The sequence below is a fragment of the Schistocerca gregaria genome, chromosome 4 (assembly GCF_023897955.1).
Source record: "Schistocerca gregaria isolate iqSchGreg1 chromosome 4, iqSchGreg1.2, whole genome shotgun sequence".
In the NCBI taxonomy this organism is placed as follows: Eukaryota; Metazoa; Arthropoda; class Insecta; order Orthoptera; family Acrididae; genus Schistocerca; species Schistocerca gregaria.
Window position 1 is genome coordinate 770,651,424 of NC_064923.1, and position 15,903 is coordinate 770,667,326.

The window sequence follows — 15,903 nt, forward strand, 5'->3', positions numbered from 1 at the left end:
GCGAATGGTGGTCATTTCGGACATTTATTGTAGTATTGGTGTAAAAGGAAACGAAGTAATGGGTTTTCTTTTCGTTACGATGTTTTTGTACAGAAGGAAAATAATGTGAATTTAGTATTCGTTGTGGCATTGCCGTAAAAAGGTGAAACAGTTGATTCTAATTAATGCACAGCTATCTACTTCGTGATAAACAGACTGCTTGTATTCAATTCGCGTAAACCGAATTGCACATTCTTGACAATCTAAAAACCGTTTACATTCCTTTTTTCGATACCACCTGATTATCACACCACGTCGTTGTACACATCTAACGATTTCAATTCTGTGGTCGGCACGTTGCCTTTCTCTGGCCGCCCCGTCACTGTTGGCAATAAGCTCGGACGCCGTGTACTGTCGGTTGACTACGTAAACAGAAATGCGTATACTATCTATCCTACGAACATTTGGTTTTAATAATACAAAAATAAAGTACATGATACAAGAAAATGTCATTAGACTTTTTTGTCAAGCACACCGAGATGTACCATCTGTATAATTTTGGCGCCTTATAGCGTTTACACCCTGTATATGAATGTGGGTATAGTATCTAAAAGATACCTGTCTGTTTCTCGAAACCATATCCCCAAAAGTTATAATTATTTGTGAATTTACGTTAGGGAACAGCATTTCTTTGCCTATATAGGGTGGCGACCGCAAATGTATTAGACAAACCACTTAATCAACTTGATATATAAAGGTCTTAGATTCACTATTATTCCATTTTTACTGTGTTTCTTTCTACTAATAGACAGAAAAAAAACATCTAGAAAAACTTATAGTCTGATTTCCATATCCATTAGTCTTACATCACAGTCAAATCCTGTAAAATGGGTAACTTTTTTCGACAGGTTGAATACATGCACAATTCCCTGTACAATATTCTTATACGTGGCTTTTCCTATAGCAGGACAATTTGTTATGTTGACGTATACTGCCGTACTGTATCGTTAAGGAATGGGAAGCAGAGTTTCATACGAAGAGGTAATTCGAGTCAACAGCTGTTAGCATCGCTAGTGGAAGTGATTTGTACAAAGTGTGGTGAGGATGGAGATGAGAGGCGAGGGGGAATAATTCCTGAAACGGGCAAGTTTGTGATCTGTTCCCACGTTCCAGTGGGGAAAAACGTATCTAGACTGGTCTAAACGTACCATTCTAAATGACGTTCCTAGTATTTGCCCAGTGAAGCACTCTAAGCAGGGATCCTAGTCCGAAACTGAGACTGTTCTTGATTAATTCTTTATACACTGAAGCACCAAAGAAACTGGCGTAGGCATGAGTTTTCAAATAGAGAGATATGTAAACATGCAGAATACGGCACTGCAGTCGGCAATACCTGCATAAGACAAGTGTCTTACCCAGTTGTTAGCTCTGTTACTGCTGCTAAATGGAAGGTTATCAAGGTTTAAGCGAGTCTGAAAGTTGTGATATAGTCGGCACACGAGCGATGGGACACAGCATCTCCGAGATAGCGATGAAGTGAGGATTTTTCTGTACGATTTCAAGAGTGTACCGTGAACACCAGGAATCAGGTAAAACATCAAATCTCCGACGTCGCTGAGGCCGGAATAAAGTATTGCAAGAACGGAACCAACGACGACTGAAGAAAATCGTTCAACGAAAAGTGGAACCCTTCCGCAAACTGCTGCAAATTTCAGCAAATTCAACAAGTGTCAGGGTGAGAACCATTCGACGAAACATCATCGTATGGGCTTTCGGAGGCGGGGGCCCACTCGTGTACCCTCGATGACTGCACGACACAAAGCTTTACGCCACGACTGGGCCTGTCAACACAGACATTGGATTGTTGATGACTGAAACATGTTGCCTGATCGGACGAGTCCCGTTACAAATTGTATCGAGCGGAGGCATTTGTACAGGTATGGAGTCAACCATCTGAATCCATAGTCCCTGCATGTCAGCAGGGGACTGTTCAAGCTGGTAGAGGCTCTGTAATGGTGTGGGGCGTGTGCAGTTGGAATGATATGGGACCCCTGATACGTGTAGATATGACTCTGACAGGTGACACGTACGTAAAAATCCTGTCTGATCACCTGCACCCATTCATGTCCATTGTGCATTCCGACTAGTTTGGGCAATTTCAGCACGAGAATGCCACGTCCCAGACGTCCAGAATTGCTACAGAATGGATTGAGGAACACTCTTCTGAGTTTAAACACTTCCGCTGGCCACCAAACTCCCCAGACATGAACATTATTTAGCGTATTTTGGATACCTTGCAATGTGCTGTTCATAAGAGAGTCCGCCCTCGTATCTTACGGATTTATGGGCAGCCCTGCAGGATTCATGGTGTCAATTCGCTTCAGGCACTAGTCGAGTCCACGTCACGTTGTGTTGCGGCACTTGTGCGTGCTCGGAGGGCCCTACGTGATATTAGGCAAGTGTACCAGTTTGTGTGGCTCTTCAGTGTACATCACTACGTTATCAAGAAAAAAACACAAAGAACTCTATATTACGCACTCAAATGGCTTAGATAAATATTTACCGTGTCAATAATTTCGAAGAACTTCTTTTCAGATTTTTCCACTCTTGCTTCTTCAGCAGCAGCAGCAGCAGCCCCAACCAACATTCTTGATTCATCCTCCCTCCCTTTAAGTTTCTGTTTCAACTTCTGTTCACGTACTTTGGCGTCCAATATTTTCTCGCGATGGCATTCTCGTTCCAGCATCTATCAATGAACAATGACATAAATAAAGTGAGAACTTACGTAATACATACGCTGATCAGCCAGAACATTATGACAGCCAATCTACTACCGATATAAACCCGTCCAGGCGATAGCGGCTTCATCTGTCGAGGAATGACTGCTACTCAGACACATTTACGGTGCGTATACTATCAATGAGAGTACTGTCCGTGTGTAGAATGGGGAAGGTGCGCGATCTATCTGAGTTTGACTGAGGGCGATTGTAATGGCCCAGAGGCTCGGCAGCAGCCTCTTCGGAAACTGCACGACTTGTCAGGTGTTCGAGGAGTGCCGTGGTGAGTGTCTTCAACAAATGGTGAAACCAGGTCCAAACACTGTGGGGTTAGGCGGCCACCCTCATTATAAATGTTGGATGTTGTAGACTGGGCAGTTTGCTAAAACAGGTGGCGAGCTGTGGCGGAACTAACATTAGATGCGCAGAATATAAGTGTGTCAGAACACACAATGCACCGAACAGTCATAACGATGGCCCTCCACAGCCAACGACCCATGTATGTGCCAATGTCAACACCGTAACATCGGTAACTGAAATGGGCACTGGACGTTGCTGCAGTGGCAGAATACTGCATGGTCTGATGGACCAGGATTCGTTCTTCATCATGCCAATGGGAGAGCGCGAATCCGCCGTCTTCCACGGGAACGGCTCCTTGACACCTGTGTACTGCAGGACGGACACAAGCTGGCGACGGCTCCGTGATGCTCTGGGGAACTTTCACGTGGGCGTCCATGGCTCGTGCAAGGCACCATGACGGCCAAGGAGTATCCTACACTAGCTGCAGACCACATACACCCCTTCATAACGATCATGTTTCCCAACGGCAGTGGCATTTTTCAGCAAGATAATGTACCCTGTTACAAGGCGAGGAGTGTGATGGAGTGGTTCCAGGAAGACAGTGGCGAGTTCCAGTTGACTGCTGGCCCCCCAACTCGCCAGTTCGGAACCCAATCGAACACATCTGGGACGCTGTTGAACGACGAGTGAGAGCTGATCGTCCCCCTTCCCAGCAGTCGGTCCGTGTGCGCAGGTGTGACGCTGACTCCCTCCGGCGACGGACCGGCGCCTCAGTGCTTCCACGCCGTGTCGTGTCACCGCTGTTATCCGTGCCAGAGGCCGCCATACCGCCTGTTACGTAGGCGGTCACACTGCTCTCACTAATCAGTGTATGTTACTTATGAACAGCATACTGTATTCCATTAAAATGAAATATTACAATGAGATTATAAAGCTTTTTCAGAGATAACAGTAAAAGGATAGTACTTCCGTACATCTACATATATACTCCACTAACCACCAAGCGGCATGTGGCGGAGGGCAGTACTCGCGCCAAAGCCATATTCCCCCCCCCCCTCCGCCAATGTTCCACACCCGGAAAGCGTGAGGGAAAAACGACTGTCTGAACGCCTCAGTACGAGCTCTAATTTCCCTTATCTTTGAATGGTGATCATTGCGCGATGTGAAAGTTGGTGGTAATAATATATGCTCTACATCCTCAGGGGAGATCGTATTTTGGAATTTAGGGAGCAGCTCCTTCCGTTTAGCGCGTCGTCTATCTGCAAGTGCGTCCCATTTCAAACTTTCTATGGCTTAATGTAGCAGTCACGAACCTTACCGCTGTTCTTTGGACTTCCTCAATCTCTTGAATCAGACCAAACTGGTAAGGGTCCCACACAGATGAACAATACTCCAAGACTGGACGAACTAAAGTATTGTAAGCAATTTCCGTTGTTGAAGGACTGCATCGTTTCAGGATTCTACGACTAAACCGCAATCTAGAGTTCGCCTTATTCAAATGGTTCAAATGGCTCTGAGCACTATGGGACTTAACATCTTAGGTCATCAGTCCCCTACAACTTAGAACTACTTAAACCTAATTAACCTAAGGACATCACACACATCCACGCCCGAGGCAGGATTCGAACCTGCGACCGTAGCGGTCTCGCGGTTCCGGACTGAGCGCCTAGAACCGCTAGACCACCGCGGCCGGTTCGCCTTATTCCTTACTTGTGTAATATGGTCATTCAATTTGAGATCATTTCGAGTAGTCATACCCAGATACTTGACGGATGTTACCGCTTTCAAAGACTGGGCATTCATTTTTTACTCATGCATTAATGGGGATTTCGCCTTGTTATACGCAGTAGGTCACACTTGCTAATAGTGAGAGATAACTGCCCGTCATTACACCACGCATTTATTTTCTGCAAATCCTCTTTCATTTGTTCACAACTTTCGTGTGATACTACTTTCCTGTAGACTACAGCATCATCGGAAAACAGTCTAATGCAGCTGTCAATACCATCAACCAGATCGTTTATGTACATCCTAAAAAGCAGCAGACCTATTACGTTGCCCTGGGACACACCTGAAGTTACTCTAGACCACAAGCGCGCTCTTTATGGGGCAAGCGACAGTGCGGAACTGAGTCGAACGCCTTTCGAAAGTCGAGAAATATGGCATCAACCTGGCAGCCGGTATCTAGAGCCTATTTTATATCATGCACAAAGAGGGCCAGCTGTGTCTCGCATGACCGCTGTTTCCTAAAACCGTGCTGGTCTCTGCAGATGAGCTTCTCAGAATCTAGAAAGGTCATTATATCTGAACACAAAATATGATCAGTGATTCTACAACAAATCGATGTCAGTGAAACTGGCCGGTAATTATGTGCATCCGATTATCTACCCTTCTTATAGATTGCTATGACCTGGGCGTGAAAAGAAAATTACAATATTTAAAACTGTTTTACGGTTTGGCCATCGATTTGAGGGGGGAAACGGTGGATTCAGTTTGTAACAATTGTGATTTTTACGTAGGGATCGTTTAGACGTAAATTATTCCCCACGTTCAGTGTACAAGGTTAAAATATCGGGAAAAAAGAATGGTATGGAGTTTGAGGTTTTATATCCCGAAGACAATGGAGGCGTTAGAGATGTGGCAGAAAGGATGGGGAAGGAAACTGGCCTTATCCTTTCAAAGGAACCATACCAGCAGTTCACTTAAGAAGTTTAGGGAAAGCGTGGGATATCGAACCGTGGACTGCCGTCGTGCCTCCAAACTACGGTCTGAGGGCAGGGGGGGGGGGGGGGGGGGAGGGGATGCTGTGCCTAGAGGGATGTGCGCCCAGAAACACAGCGCGTTTTTTGGTCTGTGCTTCAGTCTAGTGACTGATTTTAGAATCTTGTAAACGGATGCACAGTAGCAACCGCCATAAGCATTTCCCGCCATTTAGTACAGTTTTGTTGTTAGACATGAAGTTGTGTTTTGTGCAGCATTTGTTAATATTCCTTGTTCTACATTTTTAAGTGCTGTATAACATATTCAAACTATTTCGAAAGTACTGCTAATTCCTCAAGTACAGAATTTTATGATGGATAAAATGCTATATATTGTCAGACCTATTTGTATAATATATGGACAATTATACCGCACGTCATCAGCCGTGCTCCATTGCATATCTTGAAACAGAAGCAGGTCTTTTATCACATAATTTGTCATATTTGCAAATTGACTTTTTTATTGTGTTAACGTTTTTATCTGTTTTGAAAATAAAAATATGGGATTCCAATAGCTTCCATTACAACATGTATTTAACTTGCAACTGGTTTTTGTTCATTCTTGTGCTTTATTTGATTTCGTTCACTGATTGTTGGTGTCTGGTAGCGTAATAACGTACCAATTATACGATTAAATACGGTACAGAGAAGATTTTCTCGATTGCAACGCGTTTAAATCTGAATAAACTATTTATTCCTAGTTACATGACCATTTATGCCTTGGAACATGTTTTCACACATTCGAAAAAAACCTTAATTTTCGGAGAAATTTTCATAATTTGACAAAAGACCTGCAGCACATAAAAAGTGAAAGCCACGCCTGTACTAACACCGCTGCCCCCGTCCAAAACACTGCAAGGACGGAACGCCTGCTTACCGACGATGGTGATCCAGCGTCGTGGGGCGCTCAACACAATGTGATGACATTAATCAGCAATCTATGCTTCCCAATCACGAGTCACTCCAAAAGCAGACATTCGTGTAGTGGTGGTAACGGCACACTAATTAGCTAATCCTGCCGGTGTGGGACGATACATAACGTTGGAGGGAGTCCATTACCTGTTCTCAGATTGGGAGACGGATATGCACACTACAGCGATCCTCGATCGCGGTGCTCAGACGTGGTGCGTCCAAACCTCGATGCGGCTCTACCAGCCGACCAAACGGAGACCGACAGCGAGGCCCTTTCAGACTCCGTCTGGTGCCGGTAATGTTTTCTCGTAAGAGTACGTGGCGTCTCCGAGCCCTTCACAGTGATGACTGGAGAACTGACGCTCTTCACGCCCCGTGTAAACCCTACCAGGCTTGGTAACGACACCTGAACACCAAAATCAAACATGCTCTCCGCTGGCAGCTCTACGTCTGAGAGAGACCTGGAGCACTAATCTTTCACATGTCCGATGACGGTGTGTGAGCGTCCCAAGCTACTTTGACATCCGAATGTCTCTTCTGGGTGCTTCACTCGCTTGTCAGGTAGTGTACATCCCCCTACAGGGGGATACAGACTTACGATGAATCATTCTTCGCACACTCCATCTGTGAAAGGAATGGTAACAAATCATACTACATTCAATATAAATTATCTTGTGTTACGCTCTTTATAGTGACTTGGAGAGTACACATTTAGATGTGGAGACAAACACTGCAGAGACCAAGTGGAGGACTGTGATTCGACTGGAAAAATCTTACAAGATTCTAGTTGTTCAACAGATATTTGACTGGTATTCGTCTTTCTCTTCCCTTCACGCGTAAGAATGGCACAGAGTCACAGATCGCGTGATAAAAAGGTACTCGACCGTGTGACAGATTATTCACTACGGCACGAGAAGGGAAAGGTGTAAATCTTTACAAGCTATCCTTCGCTGTAGACAACGCTATTGTTTTCGGAGTTAATATATAATTAACATATACTAATGGTGCAGAATAAGTGACGGCTGGGAAGCCGACTAGATCCGTGATGGCCATCAGTTTACAGGAGACACTCGTGCGTGGCGCCTGCAGGCAGGCAGAACCTGCCGTGTACTGCTAGGAAATGCTTTGGAATCACATCGTATCGGTAAACGACTTAATGCTGATGTGGTTCCGAAGTATGCCCTAGAGACAGCTGAAAGCGGACGCAGTGTCTCAAAAACGTCTTGTATTTGGGAGGAAAATAAATAAGTTGCGGAGGAATATTTAGAATATTTTATTCAATAAATATTTGTTCGCTCAAGGTGCGGAACACATAAGGCAGAATTCAAATATTTTCTTTTAGTTTCCAGATGTCAAATGTTATAATGATTTACTTACTTAACTTACAAGGAAAAACTTACGTTAGCTAAAATTCCCCTTTCTTTCTTGGGCGCGTCAGCTAAATTCTCAGACAGTTCGATCAGGTTGACTGTCCCGAGAGAGTTGCCCACAGCAACGTGGAGGCCCTCATCGTGCACTCTGAGGCACGTAAGCGCTTCGTCACAAACCTGTCGAAGACAACGAAATTTTATAGCTATTTCTGAAAAGTATTTACAATAGTTAATTGTTTAAAATATCACTTTCGGAGCAAACAGAGCCATGCCTAGAGATTTCACAACAAATACATCAGGCAGTCCCATGACAGTACCTTTCCAGCAGAAAATTCCTTACAAAGCTGTATTAACTAATCCAGAAATGCGTGGTCTACAAGCAAAATACATTCTATGACACAGCGTAGTGAAAGGATATATAGGAATAGTTTTGATGTAGACTCGACTTTTACTTACCATGTTGCAAACACTCAAGCTTGTTTCAGGACTCGAAAATAGTGGTGGCACTTTGGTGCGCCTGTGAGCTTGAGAATTGCTTGTACCTTAGCCTAAGGCGCCTAACACTTTGATCTCAAATTATTTTATACCCCGCCAAAGACATTTCTTTACGGCAGGAGACGAGGTATTGGCAGAACTACGAATGAGGCTCTAAGGGCGGGCAGCGACTCGTGCTTGGCTGGCTCAGTCGGTACCGGTACTTGTGAAACGCAAGGACACCGATGTTCGAGTCCCTGTACGGCACACCATTTTAATCTCTCAGGAAATTTCGAAAGACATTTTGTCAGAGAAAGATTTGTAAAGGGTATCTACTACTACTACTTCTACTACTCGGAGGACCTTGGCCATCTCTTTCCGGGACGTCCCTCCCGTCGTCTGTCTCCAACCTTGTGATCACAAATCTTCTTACATGTTCTGTCTTCCTCCATTCTGACCACGTGTCCTGCCCATGGCAGTGTTCTTATTTTAATGGTAGTGACAATGTCATGTTCTTCAAAAAGTTGTTCTAATTTTGCAATCGTACAGATGCACCAGCCTTCTTGATCGTATATTGGGCCGTATATTTTACGCACAACCTTTATCTCCCAAATGCTAAGGATCCTTTCCTCATTTGCAGTCACAGTCCATGTCTCGGCACCATGCATATCGACTGGTCTTATAATTGTTTTATAAATGAGGATTTTAGATTTTCGTGATAGAAGTGATCTCTTAAGCATGGCTAGTGTGGCAAAGTAACGACTGTTGCCTGCTGCTATTCCAGCTTTCACCTCGCTGCTGATGTCATTTGTCTCTGTGATACTCGATCCGGCTATCCTGAGATTTGGTAGCTTTCGCTTGTTTGTCATTTGCCATATATTTGGTCTTTTCAACATTAACCACCAGGCCAAGTTTCTTTGCAACTCTCTCCAGTTGTTGATAGGCATCAACCAGCACACTGGTGTTTTGTGCGAGTAATGCCCCATCATCTGCGTAGGCAGGTACTGCAATGACCAATTACAAAAGGTTCCTCCTCGATTTTTGTCTATCTGACTAATGGCTTTTTTAGGCAGACGTTGAATAGCAGTAAGGAGTTTTTGTCACCCTGTCTCAGTCCCTTCTTCACTTCCAGTTCTCTGGAAATTGGGCCCTGTATTTTTACTTTACAGTTGGTTTCACTCAGGGTCATCATAGTAAGTTTAACGAGCTTCTTAGGTATTCCTGCCTCTTCCATCACGTTCCGCAATGTCACTCTCGAGATCCTATCAGAGGCTTGTTTAAAATCGATATAAAGCTGATGTATGTTTATTTGATGTTCGTAACATTTTTCAAGTAGTATGCATAATGTCAATATTTGGTCAGTTGTTGACCTATTTCTTCTAAAGCCACTCTGATAGTCTCCAATTCTCTCTTCCACACAGGGAGTAAGCCTCCTAGTTAGGATCTTGGAGAACACTTTGAGAGGTGGCATGAGCCCCCTCTCATATTTCTCTGAGTAATTCGATCTTCCTCTTTAATTGCATGTGGCGAAAAGTCGCTATTCCTTCACACGCGGACTTCCCACGCATCATCTCTCGTCATCCGGGTGGTCTGGTGACAGGCGGGCTCTGCTGATCTTGAAAGGGTTAAGCCAACGGTTGTGAGGGGAGTCGAGTGAATGCTTTCAAGACGCAGACATTGTCATAAGAGCGGGGCCGACACGCCCACAGGGTACTGACGGAGCGGCTGGGCTAGAGATTCCGTTACTTCGCAGAAACTTAGTGAAAACACTTTCTGGCGGACTACCAGCGAGGTGTGGGAATGACTTGTGTTCCCAGGCAGTCTTGGCGGGCAAATTCCCGCGTTTTCTGCCAAATCGTGACTGTGATTGGCTTGATCAGGGCATAGCTCCGTGACGTAGCAAAATCGGCGCAGAAATTGGCGCCATGAATCTCCATTGGTGGACTAGTAGTGCTTCGGCAATAGAGTGGAATTTTCCGCCAGTTTTCGAGTTGCTGATTGGAACGTTTAACCACGGACACTGTCGTGGGGGCGGGAATGTTCCGTGTTCGGCTTGTAGGGTGCTCTTGAGAGGGTCGGCTCTCGCCTTTCGGTCGGAATAGCTTGCAAGACTGAGCTCTCGCTGCTCTGGATAGCCTGCCTTCCGTTGGCTGTCTAATACACTTTTATTTAATTGTAACTGTTTGACGAAGTTGCTGAAGTTCCGACTTCAACGTAACTTTCCGAGTACAGTTGGCAATTGAGCGTTCTGCGTACAAGCGGCCTATGTTGTCTGTCTTGAGCAGTTTTGGCTAAATTTGACTGTATCGGAGTTACTGTGTGACTTCGCTTGTTAAAATCAATCACTGTACCGTCAGTGATTGGGTGGCGAGCCTTCTTCGTCAGAGTCGCATTTGTATTGGTAGGAAGTCTTTAGTCTGGAATAACCAGACCAGGATAATTTGTTTCGGGCTATACTCGCGACGTTATCATCACCACGACGGGATGTCAAAGCAACCAGCCATCGCCTCCGGTACGCAAGATCGTGTTCTTGCAGTTAGGAAGACAGCTTGATAATGTATGTCCGCAGAACCGGCAGATTAGTGATTTTCCTAGGTGATAATCAGAGCTCAGCAGAGCGCGCCTGTTCGTCTTTTTCTAACGTTGTTCTGTCTTGGGTGTTCATTGTCTGAGTTCTCACTACTATAGCAGCAATTAATGTTGGGTTGGCTGGGTGTTTCTCTTAAGAATTGAGTTGCAACGAATTGGCTGCACATACCACTTTGTCATAAATGTCACAATCTAGTTTAGGGACAACTTCACCTTTACAGCAATTATTTGAATATCAAATTTGAGCCAATTTGATGTATTGTAAATGCTTTATGTGTTTTGTTTATTATTTTGAGTTTAGTCATAATAAATCATATTGTTATTTCGGACAGAACTGTCATTCCGTTAATCGGTAGAGCAACCCTTTCATTTCTCACTACGTTAATGAAACTTTCCTTTGTTTAACTTATTTATCAAATTAAATTATTGCAGGTGCCAAACTTTTTTCTACTCCACTTGCAGGGTCGATTACAGTCAGTTCGCGTTTCTTTTTAATCCATGTTTAACAGCAAAAGTCGGATTTAGAATAGGAGGGGGGGGGGGGGGTGCTTAGAGCATCATTTACATATGCAGATTCTAGAAGAATTTGGCGTTAAATACACTGCTAGCCCCGGCACCTCGCAACTTTATGTGGAGTATTTAGCAGGGATATTCCTCGGTAATTCTGGCAGTTTAATTTATCTCCTTTTTATGTATGGGGCACATAATAGCCATTTTCCACCCCATTGGCATGCTCTCCTCCTGAAAGATATTCAGTATTACTTTATGTATTGCTTTCCACAAAGCTTTCCCACAATGCTTGGGTAGTTCCACCTGGGTCTCATCTTCTCCAGGTGCCCTATCATTTTTTAAGGCCTCAATGGCTTGCATCACTTCTCCCCAGTGTGGTTCTGGTGTTAAGATCCCTGGTCCATAATAAGTTATTTCCACCAGTTCTTCTTGTTCTAATTCTTCTACTTCTGGGTTCAGTAACTCTCGGAGGTATTCTGCCCATCTGCAGAGTATTTTATTACTCTCCTCTATCAAATCCCCTTCTTTATTTCTACACATATTTGTTCTGGCTTGAACCCAACCTTTCCTTCTTTAATCTTTTGCTACATTTCACGTAATTGTTTCTCTTCTCCTAGCTGCTCAATTTCTTCCAGTTTTTTCTTTACTAGTGCTCTTTTCTTCTTTCTGCAAACCCTCTGAGCTACACGGCACTTTTCATTATATTCATTCAGATTTGCTCTAGATCTTCTCTGAAATTATTTCATTTGTGCAATTTACGCTCCTCAATTCTTCTCATACATTCTTCTTCAAACCAATCTGCCTTCCTTTTAGCCCGTACATGTCCCAAAACCTCCCCAGCTGCCTCGAGGATTGCTGTTTTACATTGTTTCCACATTATTTCTATATGTTCATATGATGTGTCGGTATCATTCTCAATCCCCTCTTCTATTTTCGCCTGGTATGCTCTCCGTATTTTTTCTAACTTTTGTTTCTTAATGTCAAAACTTTTCAGTTTGCGGCCTTTTTGTTTACTCAGTAGTGTAAAGAGTATCAATAAAAATACACAAAGAAGACGACAGAGCACTTGCCCGCTCAAAGCAAAGGTCCCGAGTGTGAGTCTCCGTCAGGCACAGAGTTTTCGTCTGCCAGCAAGTTTCACATTATTTGTCTGTTTGCACCTAGACGAACATGGAGCAAACAGTAATACGTCCTCTCAACTTCATTAATAATGAAGTTAGAAGCTTTAACATTTAAAAAAATGAAACTACGCTACTTTTGACATCAGGATATTACATCTTGATGAAACTAATTCGGTGATATTACTATTTTGTAGATCTAAAAAGAAATCACGGAATAGAAGCGCATTGATGAGAGGCGTTTCTGTGCTGATGGATGGCTCATCATTCGGGAGTTTCACCTCACTCTCCCAGGAAATTAAACTTCCGGGTTTCGTACCAAGAAAATGTTATATCGTTGGAAAGTCATTAATCCCGCATTAAGATGACACAATTTGAGGTAATCCCTTGGTGCTCAAGAAACGGTCAGACACCCATGAGAAATTATCACCCTCGCAAAACCATTAGTATTTAGAGGATAAAATTTATTTATTTTAAATGAAAGTGAAATTTTTTATTTTGTTTGTTTACATCTTGTTCAAGACAGAGTGTCAAATGTGTATCTTGTGGCGTCTGTGACGAGCGCTCGTACAGCGGACTCTTGAGGCTGTGGTGTTATGGACGAATGGAAGAGAGAGGGTAAAATCTGGTGACGGCACATGGTCCGCTCCTCTTAAATAGCACCAAGTGAGCCGCCGAGCTTAAAGCCTCCATCCGCGGACGGACTTCTATCAACAGCGGCACATGTCCTCACTCCATAAGACCGGTAGTCAGCACCTTTACGCTACAGCCTTTCCTCTCCTTGCCGGCTAGATACAGGAAGACAAAATTTCGTTCACGTCAAAGTGCTTACAGCATCAGACCAAGTTTTGGGATCGAAGCTCAGTTCCAAAATAACGATATATGTGGATGAACTTTGACTGCCACAGAATCTTGGGAAGAGTACTGTAACTTACTGAATGAGGTAGTTCTAGCTTGAAGAAAAGAGGAATAACACTCAAATTAAGAAAGTGTGAATTTATCAGAAAATAGAAAAAATTTGTAGGTCGAATCATGTCCAGAACTGGTATTAGAGCTGACTGTGAGAAAATAAAAGTAATTAAGCAGTGTTCATCTCCAAAAAATCAGAAGCAAATATAGTCCTTTCTGGGTTTGTGTGATTATTACAGGAACTTGTTGGTTTTTAGCCGTACAGAAAAATAGTGGGAAGCTTTTGAAGAACTTGAGGTGATTTCGAAGGACGAGAGGATTTTACACCTCTTCACCTCGGTCGGTCATTTTGTTTACGGACTGACTCAAGTGGGAACAGCAGTGGAGTTAAATTTCTCCAGAATTTTGTGGATGAAAAGGAAGATCACAGAACGACTAGAAAATTCGAGAAATTAGAGCGAATACAGAGGCTTACTGTAATCATTCTACTTATGCACAATCCGTGAGTGGAACAGAGAAGGGGCGAATGAGTTACTGGTAGCACACACTGTTAGGAGGCTGGCTGAGTATAATGTACCTTTTGCAAGTGGATCATCAATTAGGCATGAGAAAAATTGGAGTGTGACTGAGCGAGAAGGGCTGGCATTAGCTTTGGAATCCCTGAAGTACAGAGATTATCTATGGACAATTAAAACCGCCACTTGCTCTGATCACAGAGGCCTTGTATTTCTCCAAAGCGTAGACTAATTCATGGACGATTAATGAGGTGGGCATTATTTTTACAACAGTTTCAGTTTGAAATAGTACATGTTAAGGGTACGCAGAATAAGGTACCAAATGGCTTATCCAGACTGCCAATGGGAAAGAGTGAGGAAGCAGGACATGATATGAATGAGGAACACGTAAAATCGGTTTATATAAAAGGAATTAAGAGAGAGAAGAAAATTGATGGTATCTACAAAAATCTTTGAAGGTATCAAAATTTGCATGACTTATGGATGATAATAAACAGGGGCTCAAGTAAGTAACACAGTGACAATAAATTAACAAAATATTGCAGGTACACAGTGCAATATTCTTAACGTGATGCATCGAAAATTCGGAAGACTGGAAGGTGTGTTGGACTTATGAGTACATGGATGGTATAATGCATTACATTCGTTTCAACCTCGGCATGGAAGAGCTAAAAAGTGTATACAGAAACTAAGACTGTGTAATTTTTGACAACTTGGTAAAGAGGGTGAATAGCAATGTTGCAACATATGATAAATGGCAAAGTGCCGAAGTTGACAATTATTTACCACTGGCCAATAAAATTGCTACACCACGAAGATGACGTGCTACAGAAGCGAAATTTAACCGACAGGAAGAAGATGCTGTGATATGCAAATGACTAGCTTTTCAGAGCTTTCACACGAGGTTGGCGCCGGTGGTGACACCTACAACGTGCTGACATGAGGAAAGTTTCCAACCGATTTCTCAAACACAAACAGCAGTTGACCGGCGTTGCCTGATGAAACGTTGTTGTGACGCCTCGTGTAACGAGGAGAAACGCGTACCATCACGTTTCCGACTTTGATAATGGTCGGATTGTAGCCTATCGCGATTGCGGTTTATCGTATCGCGACACTGCTGCTCGCGTTGGTCGAGATCCAATGACTGTTAGCAGAATATGGAATCGGTGGGTTCAGGAGCGTAATTCGGAACGCCGTGCTGGATCCCAACGGCCTCGTATCACTAGCAGTCGAGATAACAGGCATCTTATCCGCATGGCCGTAACGGATCGTGCAGCCACGTCTCGCTCCCTGAGTCAACAGATGGGGATGTTTGCAAGACAACAACCATCTGCACGAACAGTTCGACGACGTTTGCAGCAGCATAGACTATCAGCTCGGAGACCATGGCTGCGGTTACCCTTGACGCTGCATCACAGACAGGAGCGCCTGCGATGGTGTACTCAACGACGGACCTGGGTGCACGAATGGCAATACGTCATTTTTTCGGATGAATCCAGCTTCTGTTTACAGCATCATGATGGTCGCATCCGTGTTTGGCGACATCGCCGTAAACGCACATTGGAAACGTGTATTCGTCATCGCCATACTGGTGTATCATCCGGCGCGATGGTATGGGGTGCCATTGGTTACACGTCTCGGTCACCTCTTGTTCTCTGCGAAACCCAACATTTCAGCAGGATAATGCACGA

At 43.9% G+C, this 15,903-nt stretch overlaps 1 protein-coding gene across 1 annotated transcript in view; it reads right to left on the reverse strand.

Moving 5' to 3' along the window:
* Positions 1-284: 284 nt before the first annotated feature.
* LOC126267918 (dynein intermediate chain 3, ciliary-like) overlaps positions 285-15,903 on the reverse strand; it is a 217,311-nt gene continuing 201,692 nt past the window's right edge. Inside the window, exons 6-8 of the mRNA XM_049973228.1 lie at positions 8,128-8,274; positions 2,543-2,725; positions 285-401 (exon numbers count right to left, since the gene is read on the reverse strand). Coding sequence (XP_049829185.1) covers positions 285-401; positions 2,543-2,725; positions 8,128-8,274 — 447 coding nt within the window. The remainder of the gene's footprint in view (positions 402-2,542; positions 2,726-8,127; positions 8,275-15,903) is intronic.